The sequence below is a fragment of the Bombina bombina genome, chromosome 4 (genome assembly GCF_027579735.1).
Source record: "Bombina bombina isolate aBomBom1 chromosome 4, aBomBom1.pri, whole genome shotgun sequence".
Lineage (NCBI taxonomy): Eukaryota > Metazoa > Chordata > Amphibia > Anura > Bombinatoridae > Bombina > Bombina bombina.
Genome location: NC_069502.1, coordinates 286,519,667 through 286,536,963, shown reverse-complemented (window position 1 = coordinate 286,536,963; position 17,297 = coordinate 286,519,667). Strand labels below are relative to the sequence as shown.

At 35.8% G+C, this 17,297-nt stretch overlaps 1 protein-coding gene across 3 annotated transcripts in view; it reads right to left on the bottom strand.

The window, feature by feature from the left end:
• Positions 1–17,297, bottom strand: part of HLTF (helicase like transcription factor) — a 502,174-nt gene that overhangs the window by 452,696 nt on the left and 32,181 nt on the right. For all 3 annotated transcript variants that reach the window (XM_053709998.1, XM_053709997.1, XM_053709996.1), the window contains exon 5: positions 6,362–6,453. In XM_053709998.1, the coding sequence (XP_053565973.1) occupies positions 6,362–6,453 (92 nt within the window). The remainder of the gene's footprint in view (positions 1–6,361; positions 6,454–17,297) is intronic.

Below are 17,297 nucleotides of genomic sequence, written 5' to 3'. Positions count from 1 at the left end.
TATGTTGATCACCTGTTCAATTTTGAAAAATTTTCAATAAAAATATTTTTAATAAAATAAAAAAAATTCCAGGCTAAAATCAATCTTCTTAGATGTTATAGGAAAAAATATCAGTTTATGATAGATCAACATAAGATTCTCCTATTCTCTGACTTTCTAACATATGGCTTGTTCTGATATAAAAATGTTATCCTGGAATGTGAGAGGTATAACCTCCCCCATTAAAAGGAAATCTATTATAAGACAGGCTGGGAAATTTAATCCTGATATAGTTTGCCTGCAAGAAACTCACCTTAAAGCCCCAGAAATACCTAAATTAAAGATTCAGTGGGTTGGTGAAGTTGTAGCGACTCCATATGGCAAAAGAAAGAGAGGGGTGGCTATTTTAATTAATAAGAACCTATCGTATAATATTCTACATGTTGAGGGAGATCCCGAAGGAAGATTCCAAATAATAAAAATCAAAATCAATAATTCACCATTAATTTTATGTAATGTCAATGGCCCTAACTCCTTAGATGGGGAATTTTAGGATAATCTTAGTGCAAAACTTTCAAAATATACAGAGGAAAATGTAATTATAGCTGGGGATTTCAATATGGCCCCTGATATTAAGCTTGACAGGTTTGAAAGAGGATCTCAGAATAAGAAAACTAAAGAAGCCAAGATATTGCAAAACTTCTGTAATTCACTTGCTGTTAAAGATATTTGGCGCATACAAAACCTCGATTTAAGAACCTATACATGTGAATCCAAAAGCCATAAAACATTCTCAAGAATTGATCTGTTCTTGATCTCTGACAAACTGTGTGGGTTAGAGGTAGCAACAGATATTGCAGATATCGTCCTATCAGATCATGCTATTCTAACTTTAGTTATCAAATCTAACTTAAAGTGAATGTCAATTTTGATGCTAGAGTGTCCGGTTTTTAAAAATTCGATTAAAAACAGGGGCACTTTAATTCATCAAAATTTACATTTCACTCCTGTTGAGAAAAAAAAAACCTTTTAAACTTGACAGTCGCTTCAGCTTCCGCCACCCGTCGCAAAGCCTCTTCATAGGTCTAAAATGAGGAATCCGGCTTCCTCCAATCACGGCGTTGAATCAGACACTGATTCCCCCGGGGGGAAGCCGTAATTGGAGGATGATCTATCCATTTCTGACGTCAGGAAAGGCTTGCAACGACCAGAGGAAGCTGGAGCGGCTGTCAAGTTTAAAAGGTAAGTTTTTTTCACAACAGGAGTGAAATGTAAATTTTGATGAATTAAAGTGCCCCTGTTTTTAATCGAATTTTTAAAAACCGGGCACTTTAGCATCAAAATTGACATTCACTTTAAGAAAAGAACCAAACAATTTTTCCTAAACACTTGATACATAATATTAAATTTAAAACCTAGCTCCAATCCAAGTGGTTTGAATTCCATAATTTTAATAAGACATTTTTTGGGAGACTGCAAAATGTTGTTTTAGAGGAGAAATTAAAGCGTTTATGTGCAAGTGGAAACGGAAGAATAAACAAAGGGAGCTCCAACTAGCCAATGGTCTCAAGAATAGTTATAAAGCATATATCCTAACATCAAGTGAACAAAATTGGGATAAGCATATCAAAGCAAAGTCAGAGAGAGATATTTTTAAAACAACAAACAGCTATTGGTGAAATTAGACAAAAGCACTATATGGGGGCTATACAGGACACTCAGCTAAATAAATAGCACGGGTCACTAAGAAAAGATCAGACAACAGGATTTTGGCGGTTAAGTCAAAATCTCAGAGATTTACTAAAAGTTCAGATTTTAAAGTTTTATGCAGAAAGAGAGGTTCATTTTGAAAATAAAAATTTATTTTGGCAAAATATCAAAATTCCAAAGATACCTCTGGATCAATTAGCCGAACTTAATCAATCTATCTCTATCAAGGAAATTAAAGAAAGTATTAAGACCGCTAAATTAAACAAAGCCCCAGTCCCTGATTCTCTCCCAGCCGAATTTTATAAAAATTCTGCAAGAACAAATAACTCCAGTTTTACATAAATTGTTTAATGAATATTATCAGGAAAAAAAAAGAATGTTATACTAATTTTGCTGCCTCAAATATTGCTCTGATTTTAAAAAAGGGCAAAGATCCAGAAAATCCTACCTCGTATAGGCCGATATCGTTACTTAATGTAGACTATAAGTTGTTAACATTTATTCTATCTAAGAGACTACAAAAATGTCTTGATCCTCTAATTCACCATGATCAGGTAGGTTTCATGACAGGCCGAAGTTCGGTGAAAAACTTGCGTAAACTCACAGTATTGCTGGATTGGTTCTGGAATAAATTCAATTCCAAGAAATCATATAAAAAAAAAAAGACTTAGCAATTCTTACAGTTGATGCCGAGAAGACATTCAAATCGATAATCTGGGATCACCTGTTTACTTCGCTAGACCAATTTGGGTTTAAAGGCCAATTTCAGCAATTTGTTGATATTATTTACAAGAATCCTTTTTCTTCCCTAATTATTAATGGTGAAATAACTGAATGATTTAGGTTAAATAGAGGTACTAGGCAAGGATGCCCCCTTTCGCCACTTTTCAATTTATCATTGGAACAGTTAGCAATATTCCTAAAACAGGAATTGAAAGGTATTTATTTAGGGAAAAATATTATGACTCTGTTACTTTATGCAGATGACTTACTTATTTTTCTTAGGAATACTGCTCAGAGCATTCCCCAATTCATTTATATTATAGACATCTATAGTTCTATCTCAGGATATAAAATTAATGTATTAAAATCAGAGCTACTTTGGATCTGAGAACTCCTTCTAGTATAGAAAGTCATCCTTTCAAGGAAGTAAAAGTCTTCAAATATTTAGGTAAAATTCTCAGTACAAATCCATCGCAGTGGTACGCGCTTAATTTTCCTGGTTTCTTTGAATATTGTAAAAAAAAATTAGAGCAGTATATGAATTTACCTCTCCCTTTCTCAGCACAAATTGTACTAATTAAAGTAGTTTTATTCCCTAAACTATTATATCTGCTTCAAAATCTGCCGCTCTTATTATCTAGGAAACATATAAGTATGTTCAATTGCCTATTTTCTTATTTTATATGACAAGGCAAAAGACCACGAGTATCTATGATGAAATTATCTATTGATAAAAATGCTGCTGGAATGGCATTTCCGAATATCCGATACTATAACTGTGAATCTCTGTTAAAATACGCAGTAGACTGGATCAATAAGAAAGAATGTGTTACTTTTCTGGAAATAGAATCAGATTAAGTTTCTGATTGGACTGGATCACTAAGAAAGAATATGTTACTTTTCGGGAAATAGAATCAGATTAAGTTTCTCCATTTTCTTTAAATGCGATTCTACACTGCCCCCCATCTAAATTACTGTCTAATATCAGCATGACATAATTTGTTAGCATAAAATATGTGCATAAATAAATGATATACCATATGTATTTCTAGCCGAATTAGGGCGATCAATTTTTTTAGAGTGGAATAACCAAGGGCTTGTATATATTTCTCAGGTGGTTGAACCATTAACTTGTCACATGAAACCTTTTTACCAGATTGTGACAGAATATGGAATTCCGAGATCTGATTTTTTTTTAATACCTCCAGTTGCGACAAAACAAAACATGGCACGGACTGGACACTCAGAAATTTAGCAGACGGTATTAAAGTTTTATGCCACCCTGGTTCATCATAAGGGGCAGCAATATATAAATGTTCTATTGATTAAATGGAATAAATTGTTCCAGAGGTAACTTTGGAGGATATTCAATCAAGTTTCCTATTAACTAAGAAAACAAAAAACCTCCAACGCATGTAAGGAATCACAATTCAAATTAATCAATATGACTTACATTACGCCAAAAAAATGTCAGGTTGGTACTTAGAAGGGAACTTGTGTTCTAGATATAGTTCTAATAAAGCTGATCTTTTGCACTGTTTTTGGTGGTGTCCGAAAATAATGCATTTCTGGTCGAAAATTAATTATTTGCTTAACAGACCCTTGGATTTTAAGATTTTGTTAAAAACTCAACAGATTTTTACTCTAGTAAAACAAGATAAAAAGCTTAAGAATACTCCTTTAATTAATACTGCAATTATGATTGGACGCATTCTGATATTAGAAACATGGAAAGCTAGATGAGCGCCAAGCATTAGTGAGTTTTCTAAGCGAATAGAGACATAAATAATAATAGAACAATATATTGAACCGAATTGCAATGAAAAACAGAATCTTTCTTTGCCAAATGGAGTAGGGTTATTCAGACAATGCTAGTGCGGGCACAAAAACAATTGGTTTATCCATTTAGTCAATCCATTTTTTTCCAACTAAACATTCTCAATGGTAATTTCCCCATAATATGGGCTAATTAGCTGGATGTAATAATTTTTTTTGTCTGGAGTTTTTTTTGAGAGTATTCATTTGATTATAATTATTGAACGAACTAATTTCTGTATTAGCTTATATGTACTACAGTACAATTGTTTAATGGAATGAATATTTAATCGTGATTATGTACTGTTAAGTCGGTGACATACAATGTTTGTTTAGAATATATTATTTCAATTAGTAATATTAACAAGTGTATGAATCATAAGGGCATTAGATTAATGTGAAATGTCCAAAGGGATTACTTAATGCGTTATTAAATCACCTGGGACGAATGGTTGGAAGGAAATAAGTTTTGTCCGAATTGTAACATTGTTATAATTCTTGTTCTTTCTTTTCTGTTTAATTTTTTCCCTCAAATCTATTGTTGTATTGTCAAAAGAAAAAGTATTAATAAAAAGAAATCTAAAAACAAAAATAATTAACCTGCTCACTATTGTTTCTTTAAAATGAAATATAATTATTTGTTGAAACCTTTATTTTCTTTTTCTGGGAACCCTGATACACAGGGATTGGGATACGTGGAAAGCTGGTCTGGTCTAATATTATTCACAATGAAAATCCCTATTAACCCCTTGAGTGCTAACGACGGCGCTGAGCCGTCGCAGAGTTTCCCACTCTGGTGCTAACGATGGCTCTGAGCCGTCGCTAGCACTCTCCCACCTTGAGGGAGATCTGGGGGCTCCCACACGCTCCTACCACGGCGATTGTGCCTGTAGAGTGACAGGCATCGCCAGGGCTTCCCGTTTTGCATGGTGACGTCAAGCGCAATAACGTGATGACGTCACCACGCAACTTTATTTATACTTAACAATGTTAAGTATAGGAGCAGGGGGCATGCTGCTTAGAAGCCTGTATCTCAGGCATCTAAGCAGCTACAGACCCCCAAGACCCACAATTGGAAAGGTAATCGTTCAACCTTTCCAGCAGTGTGAGTATTGGGGGTCTGAGAAAAATAAATACAAAGTTAAAAAAAAATGTTAAAAAAAAAAAAAACATTAAAAAATCTTAGCACCCAGGTGGGAAAGTGCTTAGCACTCAAAGGGTTAAGGGAAATTATTATATATATTCATAATGCCTGTACAACTTAATACATCCAATCTGTATTACTATTGCCTACATTAAATACCAATATTGCTAAAATAAATTAATTGGAAGTGTACTTCTTTAAAGGGACAGTCTAGGCCAAAATAAACTTTCATGATTCAGATAGTGCATGTAATTTTAAACAATTTTCCAATTTACTTTTATCACCAATTTTGCTTTGTTCTCTTGGTATTCTTAGTTGAAAGCTTAAACTAGGAGGTTCATGTGCTAATTTCTTAGACCAGAAGGCCACCTCTTTTCAGAATGCATTTTAACAGTTTTTCACCACTAGAGGGTGTTAGTTCACGTATTTCATATAGATAACACTGTGCTCGTGCACGTGAAGTTATCTGGGAGCAGGCACTGATTGGCTAAACTGCAAGTCTGTCAAAAGAACTGAAATAAAGGGGCAGTTTGCAGAGGCTTAGATACAAGATAATCACAGAGGTTAAAAGTATATTATTATAACTGTGTTGGTTATGCAAAAGTGGGGAATGGGTAATAAAGGGATTATCTATCTTTTAAAACAATAAAAATTCTGGTGTAGACTGTCCCTTTAAATGTGTATTTGTACAGCTATTCAATTCCTAGCAACATTCTTTAATGGTGGATGATGAAAGGTTATGTTTTAATTAGTTAATATTGTGCAAAATAAATTACACTACCTGTGTGCCAGTTTGCACTCTATATAGTGACATTTCCTCAATGGCTCAGTGTTTTGAGAGTATTTAGTGCAACAGAACATACCTGGGATATGGCCACTTTATGATAAAGCAATAGCAATTATTTTTTTCAAATTATATTCCAAGGTTTTCACATCTTTATATGACTACCCTATAATTTTTATTCTTTTGTCGTAAATAATGGGACATACCTGCTCTGTTGTCATTTGCACAGCGGGAAGTATTGGGGCGGCATAACTTGGCCCAGCCCTCCCAGATATGAGGTTAAATTTAGATGGAGAACCTAAAAAAAAAAAGGTTTAAAATTAAAACGTATTTTAAGATTGTTTTACTCCAATTATGTCTCCAATTACTTATAATACTAACTACAGTTTAAATGAGCTTATAATGCAGGGAGAGAATATCTCATTGTCTTATCAAATTATTTATACAAAGTCCACCTTATCTTATTTATTAACCCCTTGACCCAAAAGGATGTATATATATATATATATATATATATATATATATATACACGTAATGTGGTACTTTGCCGATCATACCGCATTACTTATATATACGTCCTTGCTTCAGGAAGTTACAGCTGAAAGCTGCTGTCCCTGAGCTGCAGGCATCTGTCTGCATATGGAAGTGGAACATGATCGGTGCTCTGGTTCCATATAAAGGCAGTTACAGAAAATGACACAGTCATTGTCACTGTCTGTAACGAACATCCGTTTGTGCAGGTGGGAGGTTAGGGAGGGAGGTGGGTGTTCGGTACAGCAATGGAGTGGGGGAGGGATTGGGAGGAAGGGGCGGGACCCTACACTGAATTAAAATAAGTGAGGATGGGAGAAAGGGACACTACACTACAGAAAAAAAATATGAAATTGGGTGGGGGGGACCCTCTATTAGCGATCAGAGGGGGGTTGGTTGGACCTCTACACTACAGAAAAATACATAAAATAGTTAATAAATAAATTTAAAAAATCTAAATAAATCTAAAAACAGGTTACTGGTGGACACCATTAGGAGGAATAGGGTTAGAAAGCTGTTTTAAAAATAATAATTTTATTTTAAAAAAACAACAAGAAAAAACTGACTGACTGACTGCCAGTACTTAAGATAGTGGTCAGGATTGTGGGTGTGGGAGGGGAGAGAACTGTTTAGGAGGGATCAGGGAGGTGGGAAGTGTCAGGTGGGAGGGTAACCTCTACATTAAAACTTTTACCCTTACCAGATAACTAATTAACCCCTTCACTAACGAGAATTTCAGAAGTCTCCCTTCCTGGGACCCCGTCTTCCAAAGAGATAGCTACCTAGGTGTCTCTTTAAAGAAAAAAACACAATCTCGCAGTAGAGTGAGAAAGATCTGAGCTTTGAAGTGTAACCTGGGTGGAATATTCCAAAACTGAACTAGTTCATAAGAAGAGTGGCTTAAGTGCGGCGTAGAAATGTATTATATATGCAAGTGTAACTTTATATAGAACATGCATACATTACCTGGCAATATGTCTGACCATGTGCAGTTACAGGATGCTCAAATTTTATCAGTTATATTCAATTATAACTGTTATATTCAATTATAAGCAAGAGCACGTGCTTGAGAGACTTTAAAAAAATTAAACAATAAAGAAATAAATCATAAAAGCTCCACTGTGTGCGATCGTGAACAATGTGCTAGAAATATGTGGTTTGTGAAATAAATGTGACTAATCTAGAAATTAAAACATTATAGCTACTTGTATATAAAAAAGTAACATATATAAAAAGGAAAGAGAGTGCCTTAAGGCTACTTTGTAGCAATGTGAAAAATGCAACACTGTCTATTGTAGATCACTGCATGTGCTAACAAACATATAATGTTATAAGAAATATAATGTAATAGGAAATAGTGGCTAATAAGACCTGAGATGAGAATAGAAAATCGAAAAATAATAAGGCGTGATGTCTAAAAGAGTGTAATGTCTCTTGATCTAATATTTAATAATTGAGAATATCAGTCTTGGCAGATATCTGATAAACATACATCTAGTAATACAATAGTTTACTCTTAACCCTTTATTGGATAAAATGCAGAATGAGTATGATATATCTCATATGTCTCATATAAACATATTGATGTAGTAGAACGTATTAGAATGTAATAGCGTACAGTTATATAACAGAGCATATAAAAATGTGATAACATATGAATGTATTATAACATTATTATTATTTTTATTATCAGGTATTTGTAGAGCGCCAACAGATTCCGCATGTATTAAACGTGGTAATTGCTGCAGCTATAAAAACGACTCAGAGCGTAAAAAATGAAAAAAAAAAAATGTATTATAAAAATGCAAACGCAACAATAAAAAATATAAAAATGCCAAATGGAGAGAACAAAAATTTCTGAACAAATCCAAATGCTGAAGGCTGATCTGTAGTAGAGAATCAAGGGTAATTTGGATCCGGAGACCTAAAAGGAAACAAGAAATACAACCAGAAGTCTGCTACTACGAGAAAGCATGTAAATGGAAATGTGCTCACCGTATGTCAGGCTGGTATGTCGAATGGGGGTCTGTCTATGCGTTTCGGCCTGGAGGGGCCTTTATCAAGACTATACCAGCGTGCGTATCTTTGAAGTATTTAAAGGCTAGTTTAGCCTATCAGAACCAAGGGGAGGTGATAAATTTTGCCGCCCTCAGAAATATGGGTGTGTGAGGTTTTGACCAATGAGTAAGTATAGAGTAATGGCGGCTATTTATAATATGGGCAAGGTTATATTTTTAGTAGTTCTTTAGTGTGGTTTAAAATAATATATAGTTCTAAGGTTGTGGCGGCCATCTTTAAATGAGGTCATAGTGGCCATCTTTGAAATGGGCAAAGTGACAGTGTGGGCAGTGTACTAAAAGACATGGCTAAGAGCAAAGTGTTAGCAGCCATCTTTAAAGTGGGCGAAAAGTTATACTAAACTAAAATTGAAATGTAGAGTGGAAGAGAAGAATATAAAGAATATATATAAATCCTAACATTTAAATATGTGTCCGCAATTATGTTGATCGATCTATCATTAAAAATATAGATAAAAATATAGATATATAGCTGGAAAAAGATATTCCTGAAAGAGGATGTTATGACTTACAACTGAATATCAGATATAGACAACACCCTATATTTAACAAAAATATATATACTACATGCATCTAGGGTGGTTTAGATAGATCCATGTATTATGGGCACTTTTTAGACCTAGCCTGAAAGGTGAGACACACTTTTACTAATTATACTGAGCCTTTCATTATAAGTAGAGCATAACACTATGCTATACTTGTACATAAAAAATGATAAATTAAATAAATACATAAGCTGATTACATACAATAAATACATTGGAGATATGTATTTGCAGACAAGTGTAAATATAATATAAAAATAATTAAAAAATATGTATTTAAAATAAACATATGGATAAACATATTAACCATACTTGATTAAGGATCAAAATTATAGAAATATTTAGAAGAATATATATAGCTGTCTAGCCTAATGCTTGCAAGGTGTATAGGCATACTTTCTGAAGTGATAGAGCATTTGATGGTGCTTACATGAAAGGAGAGTATAATAAACCTATGTGTAATGTGAACTGCTTCCCATGGGGAGAGTTCTAGTAATAGAATAAAATTTAAAAAAATGAGAAGACTGCCTCTATGCTGATGGTCAATTGCATATAGGAGTTTTTTGCACTTCTATTGAGTGTTACAGAAGATGTGCCACTTCGAAGTCTGCATTTAGACCCTTAGGGTACAGAAAGTCTAGTTCGAAGATCCATTTATATTCATTTAATAGATACATTTTCTTGATGTCTCCTCTCCAATTATTTTGTACTTTTTGTAACCCTGTATATTTGAGAGCCTTAATATCACCGTTGTGTTTATCTCGAAGTGTTTATATAAAGGTACTAAATCTTTATTGCCTTCTATCTTCAGGATATGTTCTCTGATTCGATCTCTTAAAATGTACAGTCACATGTCACAAAAGAAAAGTTCAAAATCCAGCAGATGATTCGCTGTAAGGACAAAGGTACTTTTCACCTACTAGAATGTTCCTGTGGCCTGCAGTATGTGGGTCAGACCTGCAGGCCCTTGAGAGATCGAATCAGAGAACATATCCTGAAGATAGAAGGCAGTAAAGATGTAGTACCTTTATATAAACACTTCCGAGATGAACACAACGGTGATATTAAGGCTCTCAAATATACAGGGTTACAAAAAGTACAAAAAAATTGGAGAGGAGGAGACTTCGAGAAAATTCTTCTATTAAATGAAAATAGATGGATCTTCAAACTAGACTGTCTGTACCCTAAGGGTCTAAATGCAGACTTTGAAGTGGCACATCTTCAGTAACACTCAATAGAAGTACAAAAAACACCTATATGCAATTGACCATCAGCATAGAGGCAGTCTTCTCATTTTTTTTATTTTATTTATTTATTTATTTATTCTATTACTAGAACCATCCCCATGGGAAGCAGTTCACATTACACATAGGTTTATTATACTCTCCTTTCATGTAAGCACCATCAAATGCTCTATCACTTCAGAAAGAACGCCTATACACCTTGTCTTCTCATTTTTTTTATTTATTTATTCTATTACTAGAACCATCCCCATGGTAAGCAGTTCACATTACACATAGGTTTATTATACTCTCCTTTCATGTAAGCACCATCAAATGCTCTATCACTTCAGAAAGAACGCCTATACACCTTGCAAGCATTAGGCTAGACAGCTATATATATTCTTCTACATATTTCTATCATTTTGATCCTTAATCAAGTATGGTTAATATGTTTATCGATATGTTTATTTATTTGAAATACATATTTTTTAATTATTTTTATATTATATTTACGCTTGTCTGCAAATACATATCTCCAATGTATTTATTTTATGTAATCAGCTTATGTATTTATTTAATTTATTATTTTTTATGTACAAGTATAGCATAGTGTTATGCTCTACTTATAATGAAAGGCTCAGTATAATTAGTAAAAGTGTGTCTCACCTTTCAGGCTAGGTCTAAAAAGTGCCCGTAATACATGGATCTATCTAAACCCATCTAAATCCCCTTAGATGAATGTAGTATATATTTTTTGTAAAATATAGGGTGTTGTCTATATCTGATATTTCAGTTGTAAGTCATAAGATCCTCTTTCAGAAATATCTTTTTCCAGCTATATATCTATATTTTTAATGATAGATTGATCCACATAATTGTGGACACATATCTAAATGTTAGGATTTATATATATTCTTTATATTCTTCTCTTCCACTCTACATTTAAATTTTAGTTTAGTATAACTTTTCGCCCACTTTAAAGATGGATGCTAACACTTTGCTCTTAGCCATGTCTTTAAGTACACTGCCCACACTAATGTCAATTTGCCCATTTCAAAGATGGCCGCAATGACCTCATTTAAAAATGGCCGCCAACACTTTGCTCTCAGATATGTATTTCAGTAAACTACCCACACTAATGTCACTTTGCCCATTTCAAAGATGGCCACTATGATCTCATTTAAAGATGGCCGCCACAACCTTAGATCTATATATTATTATAAACCACACTAAAGGACTACTTAAAATATAACCTTGCCCATATTATAAATGGCCGCCATTACTCTATACTTACTCATTGGTCAAAACCTCACACACCCATATTTCTAAGGGCGGCAAAATTTGTCACCTCCCCTTGGTTCTGATAGGCTAAAGTAGCCTTTAAATACTTCAAAGATACGCACGCTTGTATAGTCTTGATAAAGGCCCCTCCAGGCCGAAACGCGTAGACAGACCCACATTCGACATACCAGAATGACATACGGTGAGCACATTTCCATTTACAAGCTTTGTCGTAGTAGCAGACTTCTGGTTGTATTTCTTGTTTCCTTTTAGGTATCCGGATCCAAATTACCTTTGATTCTCTACTACAGATCAGCCTTCAGCATTTGGATTTGTTCAGAAATTTTTGTTCTCTCCATTTGGCATTTTTATATTTTTTATTGTTGAATTTGCATTTTTATAATGCATTTTTTTCATTTTTTTATTTTTTATGCTCCGAGTCGTTTTTATAGCTGCAGCAATTACCACGTTTAATACATGCGGAATCTGTTGGCGCTCTACAAATACCTGATAATAAAAATAATAATAATTTTATAATACATTCATATGTTATCACATTTTTATATGCTCTGTTATATAACTGTACGCTATTACATTCTAATACGTTCTACTACATCAATATGTTTATATGAGACATATGAGATATATCATACTCATTCTGCATTTTATCCAATAAAGGGTTAAGAGTAAACTATTGTATTACTAGATGTATGTTTATCAGATATCTGCCAAGACTGATATTCTCAATTATTAAATATTAGATCAAGAGACATTACACTCTTTTAGACATCACGCCTTATTATTTTTCGATTTTCTATTCTCATCTCAGGTCTTATTAGCCACTATTTCCTATTACATTATATTTCTTATAACATTATATGTTTGTTAGCACATGCAGTGATCTACAATAGACAGTGTTGCATTTTTCACATTGCTACAAAGTAGCCTTAAGGCACTCTCTTTCTTTCCTTTTTATATATGTTACTTTTTTATATACAAGTAGCTATAATGTTTTGATTTCTAGATTAGTCACATTTATTTCACAAACCACATATTTCTAGCACATTGTGCACGATCGTACACAGTGGAGCCTTTATGATTTATTTCTCTATTGTTTATTTTTTTTTTAATTTCTCAAGCACGTGCTCTTGCTTATAATTGAATATAACTGATAACATTTGTGCATCCTGTAACTGCACATGGTCAGACATATTGCCTGGTAATGTATGCATGTTCTATATAAAGTTACACCAGCATATATAATACACTTCTACGCCGCACTTAAGCCACTCTTCTTATGAAGACGGCGCTCCTACTTTGCACTTTGTATATTTATATTAGGAACAATTGTGTTGGGCTATCGTTCACCTCTAGTGAGCCTGTGTGGTCGTGTCACGAGGCGCAGAACACTATAATTCTTTGTCTAAAACTGAACTAGTTCCCCATAAGAGGACTAAGTAGACTATATCTAGGATTTAATTCCTGATCTCCACGTTAAAGGCCTCTAATACCATGTGTATCAGGGAAGGATTTCTAAGTTTATGCCACAAATCTAAACAATCCTTGATTATTTTATAAACTATAAACAATGAGGGAACACAGTGTTGTGGGATCCACACCAAAGGGTTCTTCCCTAGTATAATTTGATCACTAATTAAGCAACATATATATAAAATGTTATTTAAAAAAAAAAAAACCTTTTAGCAAAACACTTTATTTCTCCCTGTTTTCCTGTAACTCTGAGTTGTGGGTTTCCCTTAACAGAGGGAATTAGATAAGACACACAGCAAACAATGCCATTTTTACTAAGAAAATGATAGCAGCAAGTCTTGTCAATAAATCCAGATTTGTTCATTCAAATAAGGTACATGGTGGGTGGAGTTTGTGTGGCCATTGTGAAGGGTGTAAATGGATATTAAACAGCAAACAAATAATGGATATAATGGTGTATTAAAAGCAAAGATTAGTCTTAGAATATTCTTGTTTTTATTATTTTGTTCTCAGTGTAGTGATCCATCCTCAACCCTCCCACCCCCCTGAAGTACTCCATCAGCTCTTTAACCCTCCCCCCTCCTACTAGTGGGGGCCATCTTAGGTACTGGCAGCTGTCTTCCAATACCCAGTTTATATGTTTTTTTTTATTGTATTTATTTATTAATTGATCATTTTTTCTATAGTGTAGTGGTGCCCCCTACCTCCCCGCAATCATTAGTGAGGATGCCCTCCCACTTTCAAACAATGACAGAAAATAATGTTTATTTTTAGTGATGGTAAATCCTAGTGTTTGTAATACGCTTGGGTTTACCATCACTTTAAGTTTAATTTTGACTTTTATGTTCCTTTAAAAGTGTAATGTTTTACAGTTCATAAAGCAATGAGTGTCAAGATGTTGAAACCTAGTTTACTTCTCTGCTAAGCCCAATTGGGCAATTAATAAATAGGTCACAAGAGTGTGCAGCCAATGACTGTGAAGAATATTACAATGCTAAGTCCAGAGTCTGCACTTTAACAAGAATTGGGAAAAACATAATTTATGCTTACCTGATAAATTCCTTTCTTCTGTAGTGTGATCAGTCCACGGGTCATCATTACTTCTGGGATATTAACTCCTCCCCAACAGGAAGTGCAAGAGGATTCACCCAGCAGAGCTGCATATAGCTCCTCCCCTCTACGTCACTCCCAGTCATTCGACCAAGGACCAACGAGAAAGGAAAAGCCAAGGGTGAAGTGGTGACTGAAGTATAAATTAAAAAATATTACCTGCCTTAAAACAGGGCGGGCCGTGGACTGATCACACTACAGAAGAAAGGAATTTATCAGGTAAGCATAAATTATGTTTTCTTCTGTTAAGTGTGATCAGTCCACGGGTCATCATTACTTCTGGGATACCTATACCAAAGCAAAAGTACACGGATGACGGGAGGGATAGGCAGGCTCTTTATACAGAAGGAACCACTGCCTGAAGAACCTTTCTCCCAAAAATAGCCTCCGATGAAGCAAAAGTGTCAAATTTGTAAAATTTGGAAAAAGTATGAAGCGAAGACCAAGTTGCAGCCTTGCAAATCTGTTCAACAGAGGCCTCATTCTTAAAGGCCCAAGTAGAAGCCACAGCTCTAGTGGAATGAGCTGTAATCCTTTCAGGAGGCTGCTGTCCAGCAGTCTCATAAGCTAAACGAATTATGCTACGAAGCCAAAAAGAAAGAGAGGTAGCAGAAGCTTTTTGACCTCTCCTCTGCCCAGAGTAAACGACAAACAGAGAAGACGTTTGTCGAAATTCCTTAGTTGCCTGTAAGTAAAATTTTAGAGCACGGACTACATCCAGGTTGTGCAGTAGACGTTCCTTCTTCGAAGAAGGATTTGGGCATAAAGAAGGAACAACAATCTCTTGATTGATATTCCTGTTAGTAACTACCTTAGGTAAGAACCCAGGTTTAGTACGCAGAACTACCTTATCCGAATGAAAAATCAAATAAGGAGAATCACAATGTAAGGCTGATAACTCAGAGACTCTTCGAGCCGAGGAAATAGCCATTAAAAATAGAACTTTCCAAGATAACAACTTTATATCAATGGAATGAAGGGGTTCAAACGGAACGCCCTGTAAAACATTAAGAACAAGGTTTAAACTCCATGGTGGAGCAACCGTTTTAAACACAGGCTTAATCCTGGCCAAAGCCTGACAAAAAGCCTGGACGTCAGGAATTTCTGACAGACGTTTGTGTAACAGAATGGACAGAGCTGAGATCTGTCCCTTTAATGAACTAGCGGATAAACCCTTTTCTAAACCTTCTTGTAGAAAAGACAATATCCTAGGAATCCTAACCTTACTCCAAGAGTAACCTTTGGATTCACACCAATATAGGTATTTACGCCATATCTTATGGTAAATCTTTCTGGTAACAGGTTTCCTAGCCTGTATTAAGGTATCAATAACTGACTCAGAAAACCCACGTCTTGATAAAATCAAGCGTTCAATTTCCAAGCAGTCAGCTTCAGAGAAGTTAGACTTTGATGTTTGAAGGGACCCTGAATCAGAAGGTCCTGTTTCAGAGGTAGAGACCAAGGTGGACAGGATGACATGTCCACCAGATCTGCATACCAAGTCCTGCGTGGCCACGCAGGTGCTATTAGAATCACTGATGCTCTCTCTTGTTTGATTCTGGCAATCAATCGAGGAAGCATCGGGAAGGGTGGAAACACGTAAGCCATCCTGAAGTCCCAAGGTGCTGTCAGGGCATCTATCAGGACTGCTTCTGGATCCCTGGATCTGGACCCGTAACGAGGAAGCTTGGCGTTCTGTCGAGACGCCATGAGATCTATCTCCGGTTTGCCCCAACGTCGAAGTATTTGGGCAAAGACCTCCGGATGAAGTTCCCACTCCCCCGGATGAAAAGTCTGACGACTTAAGAAATCCGCCTCCCAGTTCTCCACTCCCGGGATGTGGATTGCTGACAGGTGGCAAGAGTGAGACTCTGCCCAGCGAATTATCTTTGATACTTCCATCATAGCTAGGGAGCTTCGTGTCCCTCCCTGATGGTTGATGTAAGCTACAGTCGTGATGTTGTCCGACTGAAACCTGATGAAACCCCGCGTTGTCAACTGGGGCCAAGCCAGGAGGGCATTGAGAACTGCTCTCAATTCCAGAATGTTTATTGGCAGGAGACTCTCCTCCTGACTCCATTGTCCCTGAGCTTTCAGAGAATTCCAGACGGCACCCCAACCTAGAAGGCTGGCGTCTGTTGTTACAATTGTCCAGTCTGGTCTGCTGAATGGCATCCCCCTGGACAGATGTGGCCGAGAAAGCCACCAAAGAAGAGAATTTCTGGTCTCTTGATCCAGATTCAGAGAAGGGGATAAGTCTGAGTAATCCCCATTCCACTGACTTAGCATGCACAGTTGCAGTGGTCTGAGGTGTAGGCGAGCAAAGGGTACTATGTCCATTGCCGCTACCATTAAGCCGATTACCTCCATGCATTGAGCCACTGACGGGTGTTGAATGGAATGAAGGGTGCGGCAAGCACTTTGAAGTCTTGTTAACCTGTCCTCTGTCAGGTAAATCTTCATTTTTACAGAATCTATAAGAGTCCCCAGGAAGGGAACTCTTGTGAGTGGAACGAGTGAACTTTTCTTTTCGTTCACCTTCCATCCATGTGACCTTAGAAATGCCAGTACTAACTCTGTATGAGATTTGGCAGTTTGAAAGCTTGAAGCTTGTATCAGTATGTCGTCTAGGTACGGAGCTACTGAAATTCCTCGCGGTCTTAGTACCGCCAGAAGAGTGCCCAGAACCTTTGTGAAGATTCTTGGAGCCGTAGCCAATCCGAATGGAAGAGCTACAAATTGGTAATGCCTGTCTAGAAAGGCAAACCTTAGATACCGGTAATGATTTCTGTGAATCGGTATGTGAAGGTAAGCATCCTTTAAATCCACTGTGGTCATGTACTGACCCTCTTGGATCATGGGCAAAATTGTTCGAATAGTTTCC